Genomic DNA, 15,069 nt, shown 5'->3' on the forward strand with positions numbered 1-15,069 from the left:
CGTTCGCTCTCTTGTCGCATTGACACTTGTCAAAATCTTTGCCTGGGCGTGTGGAAAACGACGCATGATTGATGACATTGCGAAAGGCAATTCCAATCAGCTTGCGCACTTCCTTCAGTCTCTTGCCAGCCTTGCCAGTTTTATTAAGTATACGACACGAGTGCAGGGGAATTTGAAAGAAAAATTGGAAATCATGCTGCCGGAAATTAAGGAAAATGCGTTAGCTTTGACTTCGCACCACCTCCACTTGTCTACTCCGCCCCAGCAAAACGCATTAAGTTGTCTTGAGGCAAAAGCCAAGTGGACATTGAGACAATAAAACTTGCCAAGTGGTCGGAAGGGGAGGGGGTGGGGGAAAAGGAGGGAGGTTGGGTCTGCCAGGAGCAGGATGAGTTGAGGACCTGGCTTACCCTCGAGTGCAATCCAAACATGAAACAGCTCAGCTCCACACAGTGGCTCCCAGATCTCCGGACGAGCGAAGCCAAGCAATCAAACAATGTCCTTGCTCCTCGAGAACGGAGAGCCAAGAACCCAGAAGTGGGTGGTGGATGGTCGGTCGGTGGGCGGTGGGGATGTCGGTGTTCTACACGAAATGGAGACACTTATAATGCTCCCGCATGCAATTTCAAGGTAAGACAGTTTGTCATTAAAACTGCGAAATTGAGTGCTAGATAAACAAAATACCAGGCAGCCAGGCAGGTGGAAAACTGGGGTGAAATGGTAGGTAGGTACTCCGGGTTGGGAAAAGCGTCGCAGCTAACACTTAACGCAAATAAACAACCGAGCGGAGTGGGCAGGTGAATGGGTTTGCCCGTTTTGTGGGAGGAAGCGTGAAATAGTCATATTTATCAAGTGGCAGACGGCAAAAGGATTCCCAGGCTTCCAGTCAAAGTCGACAGGATAATGGAGATATCCAACGAGAGAGAGGGGGCCTTGAAAGCAGAAAAATTTAAGAGACAGAGGAGCCATACAATAGATTAAATTCAGAGCCCAGCAGCAAAGAGCGAAGAAAATACTCCTCAGTTAGGAGTTGTGTGTAAGTGTGTGTGTGTGTGCCAGGATACCATGAGATGCTTTAGTTACTTCCACTATTTGTGTTTGCTTGTAAAATTAAACAAAATACAAAGACCAACTCCGGAAAAGTTGTCCTCGACTGTCTGCAAAGTTTCGCAATTCTTTCAAAAGAAAAGAGCACCGAAAAAATGTGTATCTCGATTGTCATTTATGATGTTCGCTGGTCAAAGTTATACTTTCGGTCATAACATCTACAATAGTAACCATTTTACAAGTTAGACATTTTTTTAAGTACTTATGGCTGTGGAAATAAAATGGAATATGCCTGATATTAATATTATTTGTTTATATTTAATCTACGATACAAAGCTGCTACCAGGACAAAGCAAACTTTTCATGTTTGCATTAAGATACAACTCCTTACTTAATTTGTAAATTTTTAGATTTTTTAGGTACTATCAGAAGCAACTATTATTATAATAATTTGTAACAATTTACACAGAAGCTAATAGTATATATTTTTGAAGTGCAAAATCTGCAGCAGTTGCAAATTTCTTTCAATGCAGCAAAGCGAGCGGAAATATCGGAGGGCCATTGAGATTCATTTGAAGCATCCAAGGAATAACGATAGAACCTCATAATCGCTCCTCAAACCGTGAGCTGCACTGATTACCTGTCCGTAATTACCAAGTCAAATGGAGAAGGCCAAAAAGCGATGACAAAGGGATTACTATGGCCTCAATCATTTGCTTCGTTGACATTTTTGATTAGTCCGAGCGGAAGGATGATGGTGGGCGGGGCTGGGCTGCTTGGCCAGGCAGATTGTCTGTGGGGAATCTTCATTATGCATATGAAAGTTTTGTGGCCCCTTTGTTTCCTGGCCTCTCGTAATGAACTCGTGACTTAAAATTGCAGCCCGTGTTGCCTTCACGCTTCGTTTAAGCCAAGAAAAGAAGCTGGTAGCTGCTGGTGGGCGGAAATTATGCGACAAATAAGCAAAGGAGCTGCTGCTGCTGCACCTACTTGCATATGCAGCTACTTGAGGAGCGGGCTGTGAGTAAAATAAATGTGCATATGAATTTTGAAGAAAGCCAAAGGATTCGCGGCGGCCCCAATGCAAAGTGCACTTACTTACCAACACCAACGCGCGCCAGGAGTATCTGTGTGCGCCCAAATTTATGCTTGTGTTAAAGTTTAGTGCGTGTGCTGGGCAAAAAGTTTTTCAGCAAGAACTTGAGCAACAGCAGCTGCAAAAATGTTCAGCACTCACACAAATTAAATAACAATTTTCCCTCACAATTTCGCCATCTTTTTCTGGTTTCTTTTTGCCCTCGTTCGCTGTCGTTAACTTTATGTGGGCGTGTTCTTGTTGACAGTGTGTTAGTGTGTGCGTATGTGTGTCTGTGTTTGTGTGTGTGTGTGTGCTGGGGCAAGCTATGCATATGTTAACTGGCAGTTGGCAAAAGTAGCTCAGTAGTAGACTCTGCCATCTAGCCAGCGCCATTTTAAGTAATTTAAACAAATGCAGCGAAAAGTTGTGGCAAAGTAGATTTTAATAAGAAATATCCATAAATGGACTTAAAGCAGAAGGAAGCGGAAATGCAGTTGAACATTTTCAAAGCTTGCTAGCAACTTAAACTGATACTTGCAGTTATATTCTCACAATAACATTTGGAAAAGTGGGTAAAATTTTGAAATTATAGTCATTCGTCTTGCATACTTTCACAAATTAAATGAAAGTCCTTACGATTGTGTGCTCCCTCCCAATGCTTAGTTACATCAAGATCCATCCATTTTGTCACCTCCTTATCCCCATATCGCATTCCCAACCACCCTCCTAATGATTATTTGCGGAATTTTCATTACGAGCGCAGGGATCCAAGGAACCAGCTATCGCAGGCGATGACTGAAGTACAATGAGAGCCAAGTTCGGCCTGTTTTAATAAAAGCTTTTCCACGCATATTCCACGCTTAATTTAGACCCAGAAACGCGGGCCAACTCATCGCGACTCCCCTCAAGCGATACGAGAACATAAATATTGCTTTATGTCCTGGCACACTCGAATCGCCCCTGCCCCCCGACCCTCTCCCCACAACCACCCCCCATTTCTGGCCATTCCATTCTTGGCCCTGTTTTATGCATGCTAATTTGTAATATGCATGTTGCTCGCTTTTGATCAACGCATGAGGAGGAAATATTTTCGCATTTTTCCATTTTCCATGCGTAATTTTTCTTCTTGGCAAATTTGCTTTCGGAATTTGCCGCGTTTGCCAGCAAATATTGCTTTGTTTCTACTCATTAGGTTTGGAGTTCTCGGGGTTGGCAATTTTTATTCTCATTTTTTTTTCATTTTTGTTGCAGGCCCTTTTCATAAAATATGCGAAAGAATTTTTTGCGCCCCCTTCGCTTTTCATTTGTGCCTCATTTAAATGGCAATTTACTGCGCCCTGCGACGAAGACTTTAAAGGCAGCCGGAATTTTCACAGCAGCTGCGCTAAATTGCATGTTAAATGCTTCTAGTTCCTCTCCACCCCTCACCTCCAAAATAAGAAAATACAAAACGATCTTGAGCATTAGATAAACGTTTTCGAAATGAATCTGCCATGGGGGTTGAAATGAATTAAAAACTTCAAAGTCTTCGCATCGGCAGACCCAGGGGAATCTCACTCAGATTGGTAAATAGTTTAACCACTGTCTGAAAAATACTTTGAAGTACGATTTGGGATTTGGAAATAATTTGATTTCAGTCCGGCAATTTGCTGGAAAAGCCCTCACTTCGATTTCCAATTGATTTGCTGGGTAAATATATCCAACTTTTCCTAATTGTAAGCAGCCCAAATGTCTCAGTTTCCTGCTCACCAAAGGCGGGGGATGTGCATTCGAAATAGTTTTCCCTGAAAAGCCAAAGAAAAACATTTGCCCGAATGCAATTTTGGAACTTTTCCCCACTCATTACATTCGTCCTTGCGCCATGTTTTCAACAGTTTTGTGTCCTTTTCGGTGTGTTGTCTTTTGCACAGAGCGCACTCAAGCATTAATTTTTACGCTTCAATTTTCCTACAAAACACACACATCCATCCACACACACACACATACATTCGCACACAGTCGGAGCTAAAAAATTGTTGACTAAATTATAATTTTGCATATGTGTGTTGTCGGCTCTTTTCCAATTTCTCTGTGCGGGTGGCTGTCTGGAGTCGTTAGTTAAAATATGAAGTCAGAAACTTGTCATCAAAAACACCCCGGAAAGCTAAAAAAATGGCTGCCAAGGCAGCATGCAAAAACTTTTCAGACAGTTGCAGAAATCATTTTTGGCCATTTGCAGAAGCGTGAGCGAGCGAGACAGACAACGGGCGAGCGGGATGGCATTATCAGATATGCCCATTTCGGTCATTTCCGGTTAGATATGTCCCTCTTATAAGCTTGTTTATAATTTGGACATAAATTTTGTTTCGATTTTAATTTTATTGCTTTGATTTGTAAGAGGACTACTGACATAATTAGCATATTTAGAAAATGTACAAGATATTATAAAACAGCAAGTCTTTCTGCTGAATAAGACAGCATGTATAAACTTAAAAATAGATTGTAGATTTTAAAAATTTATGTTCAGTTTAAGAATTTTTATTCTAATTAGATATTATAAAGTTGAAAATGTTTTTCCCTTGTTTCTCTTAGATTTATTGTCCTTTTTGTAATTGGTAGTTGCCAGCACTGATGTGTAACTTTTGTGGGGTTTTCGTGCTGTCTCCAGCTGCAGCGGAAATGAGCTGAAAAAAGTTGTGCAAATAGACGCCACCAGACGTCGCAATGTCGCCAGTGGACCAGTCGACCAGTCGAGCACCATCCCCACCGAAATCCACCGGATGCGAGCAGTAAAACAATCTGACAGCCTTGTGTGTGACCTTTCAAGGGACAAAATCGAGACTAATTCCCGCCACTTGACCAATTCTCGCACTTGGCATGTAAAAATATTAGCAAAATGCAGTTGATTTCCGCACTTGAGCATGCAAATTCCGCGCCACAAGACGTCGAGTGGTGCCAGCAGGAGGAGATTGGCTGTTTTGTTTGGTTTGGTTTGGAATGGGTTGGACTGGGTTGGGTTGGGATGGGATGTCAACCCCTTTCGGGAACACCAGCCGCCAATTGTGCCCAGCGGCAGCCGCATTCGCTGGTTTTGCACCAAACTAATAAGTGGGCTGCTGAGAGGCAGCTGAGTTCGAGTTTCAGTTGCTCTACAACGATGCCAACCCCCCAGGAACTGCCCTCCAGTGGATTGGGATTGGGATTGCAGTCTTAATGGGCTGAGCAGACAGTTGGATTTAAATGCCTCATTACAGCTGTCGAAAGAAGTGCGAGTGTGTGTATTTTGTATGGCCCCATCCGGATTTCAAAGGATAATGAGCTGTCCACGCGTGTTTTTTGTTTTGGGAGGCCGGTCAATGTCCCTGGTATTATAACTCAAATGCATATTTTAATTGCATTTCACTGGGCAGGAAGTGCATATAAAAATGTCGGACATTGTGCGCCGTCGCCACAAAGCTAATAAAAATGTCAAATGTCAGGCGATAAAGCATAGGCCTGCCAGACTCATACACCCACACACACACACCCATTTGGGGGCGGGGGGCGTGTCTGGTTGGCATTCGCCATAACCGCAAACATTGCCACCGTACGTCGCACTGGACACGCAATTTTATCAGGCGCCTACGTAAATAACCGAGCGAATCTGAGAGGTCCTGGCGCCAGGTGCGGTTGGTTTTCCAGGGGAACAGAGACCAGCACCCTGGGGTCCCTTAACCCCCAACCCCTTAACCTTAACCTTTGACCACCAGATACTGGGAACTCTCCGATTGGCAATCGGAAATGAACCTCCAATTGCCAAAGCCCAGCTCACTGGTTGGAATTTTCGAAATATGTTGGAGGACTTTCAGCAAAAGGGACATAATTTGGCCTAAATGCTTGTAGACTAAAAAAAAGCACTTGACTGCACATTTTCCGAAACTGAATATTGTAGGTAGCTCTGCATTTGTGACCTGGAAAATCCAGCAATCCTTTTGGATTTTCATAAAGATGATGAGCCAATTTTCTAGTATTACCACTCGCATTTAGTAAATGCATAAGTCGTATATCTCCACTGACAACTTAATAATCTATATATTTTTTGTGCACTAATATACGCAGACACTAGCATTTAGCAAAATTTGCGCATATCAAGCCTAAATGAACGTTCGATTCCATTAAACCTTGCCATTCCTCAGACTTCACTTTCATCTTGTTCAACCATAATTCTGTGTGTTTACCAACATCACTTAAAAGTTTTCTGACATCTCACTTTCACGGCCCAACGTCGGCAAACAAAAATGCAAAAATTTATTAAATTTACAAGTGGCAGGTAGCCTGGAAAATAGAGCGGGCCGATAGAAAGTGGGCGGTGCAGTTCTGGTAACTCGCAACTTGGCAACCTGCAGGACAGAGTCGGGCCAAAAACCGAAAACTTTAAGTGGCACATGTGAAGCGATTTTTGGCAACTTGTGCAATTTGCAATAGCTGCAGGGGGCAGGGAAGGGGATGTTGAAGGGGAAGGGTAAGGGGCAGGAGAGGCGGACTGTCTCAAATTGGGTTGCTGTTTCATGCGAAGTCGAGGCTGTTCATCCAAAGTTCGGTTCTATGCGCACACACGTCTCTACGTATTTGGCAAACTTTGCCGGTCCCGGCCAAAAGTATCTACGTATCCGTGTATCTGCAAGTTGCAATCTTGCTGCCAGGCAAAAGTTGCCAACCAGCCACTCATTTGATATTGAAAGTGAAAGAGCATATTTAAATACGTAAACTACGGTGGGGCTAGAGGGGCTCCAACCCCATTCCCAACCCCATCTCATTCAGCTTTACATGGTAGCTTAATTTGTGTTGACAACATTGCCAGCCATAGAAGCGCGCTTTGTAAATTTTCAAGATTTGGGTTACAGATATTTACACGAGTGTGTGGATGGATGAGCACACACTGGGACTGAATGGGTACTGGGAAAAAAGATAACCCTGGCATAACCGAAGCTGCACTTTACCTCCACCATATATCAATCTCTGTCTAGATCTCGGTCCGGCCAGGTCCTTTCGCCACTTAGAGGTCATCGCAGCATCAAAGTTTGTTTGGTCACTCTTAATGGCCCAGTTCTCCTCTTTTGGCTTTTCAGACCAGTGCAGTTGTCCCCGAGCAATTGACTTTGAAGTCGACATACTTGAAGGGATTTCAATTAGGAAAAGTAAAGTATATTAAAGGTGTATGGGTGTTCTCAAACCCATAAGCATGCTTATTCTTACACGGCGAGAATTTAGGGTAAAATTGAAGCTAAGTAATTTCTTTTTTTACATTTGAGACATTTGATGGAGGTACCTGGTCTAAACAAAGTGTAGTAAATCAGACGCATCAGATACTTTTACACTTCCTAGGAATATCCTATTATGAAGTATAGACTATTTTCTTTCTCTGTCCAAGCAAGTAGATTCCATTGAAAATCCCCACGCCGCCGGCCAGTGTATCTTAAGATCACCCAAAAAAAACGCGTGCTTCGACTCGGAAATCCGAAGGAAACCACAGGATTACTTGGCAAAGTTTGCCAACCTTTTGGCTAAATACAAGCGACACGGCTCTTTTGCCCAGTGCCCTCATTAATTTTTGAGCAGCTTTAGGCCGGGCCCGAAAAGTTGCCAAACTTAAGATAAATGCCGAGAAGCCTTGGACCCGGCCGAAAGTCGCATCCTTCACTGGGTTAACTTGTCATCGCGGTGATCAATAATTCAGCAACCACCTCGTCGACAATAAATTCAATTAAAAGCGCCCAAAGGTGCGCCCCATGCAATTGGAAAATTGGCCATTGGCAAGTGGCAAATGGCAAACTAAAAGCAGGACCAACTCGCTAATCCCTCCTTGATTGCTCAGCCCGGTCACGTAATTTCAATTTGAGCCTTGGCCCTCGGTTTGTTTTGTTTTTTTCAACGCCCAGTGATTTCAATGATTTTCAGTACACAACGAGTCGGGCCAGTTGGTAATTTTATTTGCAGCTTTTTGCATTAAGTGCACACAATGTTTATTAATTATTCAGCAGCAGAGCAGGGAACGAACCACTGGCTTCCCTGTCCGCCATGGACTGCCCCCCGACCAGTTTCAGTGGCCGTGCGTTTGCTCCTCGGGCAACCATTGCATAATTGAATATTATGATTGTTATTTTCACTTGCTGCCTGTCGGATTGCTGTTATCTTAGCACTCGTCCTCTTCCCATGGAGCTCTGCATACCTAATACCATTTGCCGGACTCTGGGCCGGAATTTAAGGCGGAGTCGGAGGAGTTGGAGGAGTCGGAGCACTCCTGGCCCCCAGGGGCATGTTTGGCAAGCTGTTTAGGTCTTCTGGCGCCGCTCACCTGTAATTGCCGGCTCTAATCTGAGCCGTTATGCCATTTCTTTGGCATTTTGGCACTTACAACTGCCCATTTAAATAATACCCAGAGCGAAAGCCATAGAATCAGAAGCATTATTTGCAGAGGCTTTTAATTTAAAATTATATGAAGTACAAGTCATGAAGTAAACACCTTCGTGAGTGATGACTCTATGCGATTTTTGACACTCCCTTTGAAAAAACATTGAGCACACAACACACATTTATGAACTTTATTTGTATATATTAGCTTATCCCCCCATTTGGAAGCCACTTTTCGGAATAAATTCCCTTTGTGCGTTTGAGACCATTTAAAAGTGTTGCCCAATTTGGCTGGCTTAATGTAATTACACGTTGCGTTGGTCCATTGCCCGAAGAGTTGCTTTGGCGGTTCCGTTCCTCTTTCCTTGTTGGCCCAATGAAATTTTCATGTTTTTGCCCACTTTCGGGCACTAGACAACTTTTCCTGCCAGCATTTACAGCTGCAACAGCTGAAAATAAATATTTAAACAATAACAGCAACTTTGCATGTTCTACAATTGTTGCAACAACAATGGCCATGCAAAAGGGGAGCGGGCGCAGCGAAGTCCTGCAGTCCAAAATAATAAAGTTTTACGGCTGAAAATTACTCAATTCCCGTTGCCCGAAAAAGCTAACTTAATTTTTCGTAGTTGCCTTTTGTGCGAAAACTTTGCAAAGAGGTGAGGCAACAACAACTGCAACATCGAGGGGGGAAACGTTTTACAACACTTTGGTTGAGGAGTGGTAGCTGCTTTTTGGAGCTCACGACTTCACTCCATTGATTGCGCGTCGCTGAAAGCTGTTGTCCTACTTTTTCCCCGTCATTTTGCATTCTTTGGGCACCAGACAGTGCTGGAAAGTGCTCTCGAAGCCAGGAAAATAAATAATAATAACCGAAAAAATAATTGATTTTTCGTATTCACTCGTGAACTGCAATCACTTGTTGGCTCTTCTGAATATGAAAGATGACCACCAAGGTTTTTCGGGTAGCTCTGCTAGACATACAATTTGGAACCTTCGAACAGGGAATTTGGACTATCTATTTTCAATTCAAAAAATATTCTTATAGTACCGTCATGTATTTTAGTAACATATTTCTATAATCAAGGATCAAGAAGTATCGATTTGTAAGATTTTCGTAGAGGATCTGCCGCCAATTGGCGGAGATGCGCCTTCAGTTGCTGCACCGTTTTCATTTCCTTCGGCCCTTTTATCGCCATCCAATATCCTTGCATGTGACACGAAAAGGAGCTAGTGTTTCCGTTGTCCCATGTGATCCTGTTCCCGTAAATGTTAAGAATTTTCCAGCATAGCTACTGGAACCAGAGAGGGTGAGAAACTGCCCTTTGTTTTCGACCATGTAATTGTTTTTCATTGGCTTGGTTCTTCTCTATAAATTGAGTATGTTCCAGCTGCTTTTTTGGCGATATTAATGGTATTTCACTCAGGGATTGTCTGGGAAGCCATATTATTTATAACGGATAGATCCAAAGCATTTTCATGCGATTGCCGACGACCCAACTACGGGCAATACAAAACTCATTTCTATTTGGCGCCCCCGGGTGGACCGAGTGGAAATCAAATTAAAAGTAGCACCAATGACCAAAGCACTGACCTTGGGGGCACAGTCGACAGCCATCCACCTGGGCTCTGGGGTAAAATGCTTGCACACGGTTCACTGGCTGCAAATCAAAATAGAATTTAAATCTCTTTGAGAGCCCTGTGAATGGGATGTTAAGGCTGGGTAAGAGCCTCATGCAAAAATCATTTTTGGCTGTCAAATAAATTATACTTTTTCCCCGGGGAAACGGATGGGGTCTGGGCTGAGCAGGACTCGACAAAATGGCGTTGAACGCATAATTTGGCAGGCAGACACAACCCTGGCGCACTTGTTTTAATTGATTTTACAGTTAGTCGCCCAGGACCCTGGCAAAAATGGGGGTTTTTCTGTTTATAAATTTGCGAGAGTCGAACGGAGTTCTTCGATTTGTTTTTGTTTGTGTCTGCCTTCTGCCTATCCCGCCCAACCTGACACTCATTTGCACTTAACACTTTCGACCATTTTGTTTGCCCGGCTCACCATTGCTTCACAAGTTTATTTGGCAACCCTACTCCAGCCCTGCCATTCAATAAGTCTCTGTCTCTTGGCGATGATGAGGAAAATTGCAAAATTTCGGGCCTCACGATAATTAAATATGCTGTGGAACAACGGACGAGGTGGCCAGAAAGGAATGGGTTGGCCCATGTGTCTAATTGGATTGTCGCAGTGTTGGCCAACATCGTGAGGCTTTGGCTTCTCACAGAGATAATCCCCTGCTGTGGGCACACGGCCCACATAAGTTCCACAAAATTCGCTTTGGCGCAAACTTTTTAATGAAGTTTTGGCGTTCTTGGGCCAACTTTTCCTTTGGCCCCACGACATGTTGTTCTCTATTTATTTTGATTTTTCCCACTCCCAGCCAAGCGTTTACTTTTCCAGAGGTGCAGATCGTCCTTGTCGGGCTTCTATGGCAGTAAGTGGCACATTTGTCGGGTGATACGCTTTTAATTAGTGGCGATGGCTACGGCAATGTGATGGCAATGGTGGTGGTAACGGCGGCCGTAAACTTTTCGCCATGGCTTTAATTGCAGCTGATGCGAGGCGAAACAAACTTGGCAACGGAGTACAGTTGCGCCGGAATTGGCTTAGCATGTGTGAAGTGCGACATAGAAGGCTTACAGAAGTTTGCTCGGCGAATCTCGGTGCAAAAAGTTCCAGGGAAGTGGCTAACGAGCCAAGGATGCTCCAACTGGGGGGCAAAATCACTAAAGTTTCCAAGAGCGATTCTGCTTTGCTAATCCGCCTCGGCCTCATGCCCCAGCTTATCAATATATATCACGCCGATCAGTTGCTCCCTAAAGACTTTATTCATATCCTTTAAGATTAACATTTATAAATGTACTTTAAATACCAAGGTGCTAATTTTCGTTATTTCTTACATTTTTAGGCGCTCCCACAGTCATGGCTTTGAATGCAACGCCCGTTGCCTATCCGGGATCACCGCTGCACCTGAACGTGGAGTTCTGTGCCAATCCGCCGGCTCATGCCGCTCGATGGCTGCACGGAGATCGTGTCTTCACGCCCGGAAATCAGTACGGCAGCACGGTGCTGGCCTATGCGGTGAAGGTGAGTGACGATGGAGCAGGCGATATATCCAATGGAGGTGCAATGAATTTTCCTTCTTCCGCAGGATCTGCCCACGCCTTTCTGCAAGGAGGCGAGACTCACCTACGTCAGCATGCACGAAAGGGTTCCAAGGACCTTCTACTTCATTGTTTCCACGCCAGGTGGAGTTGCGGAGGCGATCTTCAACGTGAACTTCACCAAGCGCCACCGACAGCTGTCGAACTCCATCGACGACGACGAGGAGGAGGAGCTCAATCGGCCGGAGCAGATCCACTTTCCCGTCTTCAATGGCAGTCCCGCCGATGGGCGTGGCGGGTGGGCGGTAGTCTTAGCCCTGGTTTTGGCCCTGGCAACTAGAAACCGCCATTAGATTTAGTTGGGACCCTGTGAGAGTGAAAGCTGAATGAATGATTTCTTAGGGAGTGACTGACGCGTTTACTACACCGAATGTTCTATGTAATCTAACCCCCTATGGCTAAGCATATGTATGGATTTACGCAGTTACTCGACATTACCACGTGAACTATGCTACACAACTACTACTCTATATAGCAATACATATGTGTATCTGTAACCGATTTAGCCAAGCATCCAAATTGCCCTAGTCTAAGACCCCAGGCCCATCAGAATCCCATAAAAGAAAAACACACTTTTCTAGATCCCCCAAAAGGAACCGGAACCGACTCGTTAACCCTAAGCTATTCGAATATTTTTACTGTAACCCCTAGCTGTAACTGTAACTGTAATGGTAACTGTAACTGTAACCCTATCGCTGTATGTCAATGTGTATGAGTGTGCGCTTAAATGCCAAAGCCAGAAATCGTAAGGAAAAGTTTACAATTCTTTGGATAAAAACATTGTTATAAAGTTGATTATTACGAATACTTTAAGTTCCTTTTCGACGAAGAAGAGATCTCGAGAAAGCGACTGATTTTGTTAAATATTTTGAAGATGTTTAGAACTAAAAGCACGACGAGGAGAACCTATAGTTTAAAAATGTACATGAAGAAGTCAGAGACGAAGTAATACTTACCAGGCACGAACAAATTCCTTCCATTTGAAAAGTTTGCCCCGAGCAAAGAAACTGTAAGATATTTTGGGAAATCAAATTAAGCGAATGATCAAAAGAGTTTTAACCTAAACGAATTGGGTTTTATTAGGCATTAAATCGCACCCTATAATTTCACTATGAGTTTCCAATCGTTTGAAAGGACCAAAAACGAATCGTTTTCATTTACTACGAATATTTTTGTAACACAAACATAAGCATATTTATAGCCCCAAAACAAATGAGAGACCCTCCACATAAGCGGTATTTGTAAATAAATGTTCAAGTAGAGAATTGCTCAAACAAAAGCGTAAAAGCAAATAAAATACAAGATATGATATAAAAAGTGTTAAATGTTGTTCGAACGCCTAACTAAAGCGACTAAAATATCATATGTAGCGGTTCAACGAGTAAACTAAACAATAATGTATGTAAAATAACAACAACACACACAGCCACTGAAAAGTTCGTTTACCAGCTATTGTAAAATATTTCTGTTTAAGGATCAGCAATGTATGTGCCAGCGAAATCGAAATCGAGATCGTTTGCTTGCCACAGAATTTTTTGTACAAAGCCCAAGCTTTTGTAATTTATTTCTTAGTCGATCTAAGCTTCAGATTATTCTATATCCTATGCGCAATACATACAAATATATATATATATATATCGGTAGGCTAAGCGATCAGTGTAAAAACCAGAAATACTTAGAAGAACCTAACGCCAATTTGAGTCACAGCAAAATTACATTTGCAGAGTTCCAAGAATTCTGACAAAGAGCGGAGAGCATTGTAAGACGATAAGTTTAAATTGAGGTTTAATTAATTATTAATATGAGGATATAAAAGGGAGTGGAGTGGAGTATGTGCGTACCCTATGTATAGTTCAGTTTAGTGATTTAGAAAGAGAGTAATTTTTTTCGCTCCTTGGGTTCATTGTCAGCTGAAAATTGCGAAACTGTAAGAACAATGCAAGCAAACACGTCGTCATGTTAACTAACTAATAAATTACTAAACAAGTGAATTACTAAGCAAAATGTATTTATGATTCATTGTGTTGGTAATATTTACAAAATATAATTTATAAACAAAGCCAACAAACAAACGAACAAACATATATGTATGACTAAAGAAAATACTAGCTCCTAAGTGCAACACAAACCGAATGTGGCAAATTAATTTTAAACCAATGAGTAATTACGATAATTGCGATATGAGAGACAGAATGTTCATCTGTAGTGCAAAATGTTTGAATAGTGCGGTCGAGTGGGGACACTATTAACCCATACAATTACGATTACAAATACAAATACAAATACAAATACGAGAATACAACAATACGTGTTACAATAAGCAGAATCGGTTTACATATATAAGACATAGGCCCAAGAGAAATGTAAGCAACCACCACCAACAAAACACTTTTAGCCGTAAACACAGCCTCGGCGATCTGGCCACAAAGTATCGGTATCCATGAGCGGATGAATTGGAGGATGATACCCTTACAACAGAATCAAAAACTAACTCTTAAGCGACCCCGTTTACTGCCACTGCCCAACGCAATAACTCCGCATACTTGGCAACAGGCGGACTGTTACGTTTAAGCCAACTTCGCAGGGCAATTGGCCAGGTTGTGGAGGCGGGAAGGTCAGCATGGTCCACAGGCGGAGGTCGGAGGTCGGAAGGTCTGGGCAGGGCAGCCTGCCGAGGAAATTTACAAGTTTAAGTGACAAAGCAACAAAAGAAAATAGCCAATTTAGCATAAAGTAAAACACAAGCCGAGCAGAATGCAAATAAAAATGCAGATAAAAACGAATGGCGAGGGGAGCGGCAAACAGACAAACAAACAAACAAGCAAACACCACATACACACACATGACACAACACACAGAAATGAAAATGAACATGGAATAAAATTTAAAAGCAGAGAAATGCAACAAAACGTAAATTACTTTAACTGGGCGGTGGTGGTGGCGGTTCAATCCAAGGGCCCGGAAAAGCGGGGAAAACTCAGCCAATCAATCAGCAGCCAGGAACGCCCGTCATTAAGCTGCAATGTGGAAATCAGTTGAAGGAAAAACCCCCATTCAGTCGACATGGCAGATACTCTTTGATGGAAAAGGCATAAAAAAGTTAAGTTACACCAGTAATTTCTTTGCTTTTTATATGGCCATCAAAGTGGAAGTTTGAAGCGTAAGTATAATTTGCTTAATTGTAAGCTCTTAAACCGAAAAGGAAGTCTCTTAATGATTTTCTTTTTGCGGAAAATGCCTACTTATGGCATACCAACCAGTGCTATAAGATTTAAGCATTCAAATAAGATTTCATACTATATTTTTTATGCCTTGGCAAATTATTTCCCTGAACACTCTTCCTGAAAAAACCA

The 15,069-nt window shown here is 42.8% G+C and overlaps 1 protein-coding gene across 1 annotated transcript in view; it reads left to right on the top strand.

Moving 5' to 3' along the window:
- Positions 1-13,997, top strand: part of LOC6609040 (irregular chiasm C-roughest protein) — a 117,579-nt gene extending 103,582 nt beyond the window's left edge. Inside the window, exons 11-12 of the mRNA XM_002033707.2 lie at positions 11,461-11,639; positions 11,704-13,997. Coding sequence (XP_002033743.1) covers positions 11,461-11,639; positions 11,704-12,009 — 485 coding nt within the window. The 3' untranslated portion in view covers positions 12,010-13,997. The remainder of the gene's footprint in view (positions 1-11,460; positions 11,640-11,703) is intronic.
- The last annotated feature ends 1,072 nt before the right edge of the window (positions 13,998-15,069 follow it).

This window comes from Drosophila sechellia, chromosome 2R (assembly GCF_004382195.2).
Source record: "Drosophila sechellia strain sech25 chromosome 2R, ASM438219v1, whole genome shotgun sequence".
Taxonomy (NCBI): domain Eukaryota; kingdom Metazoa; phylum Arthropoda; class Insecta; order Diptera; family Drosophilidae; genus Drosophila; species Drosophila sechellia.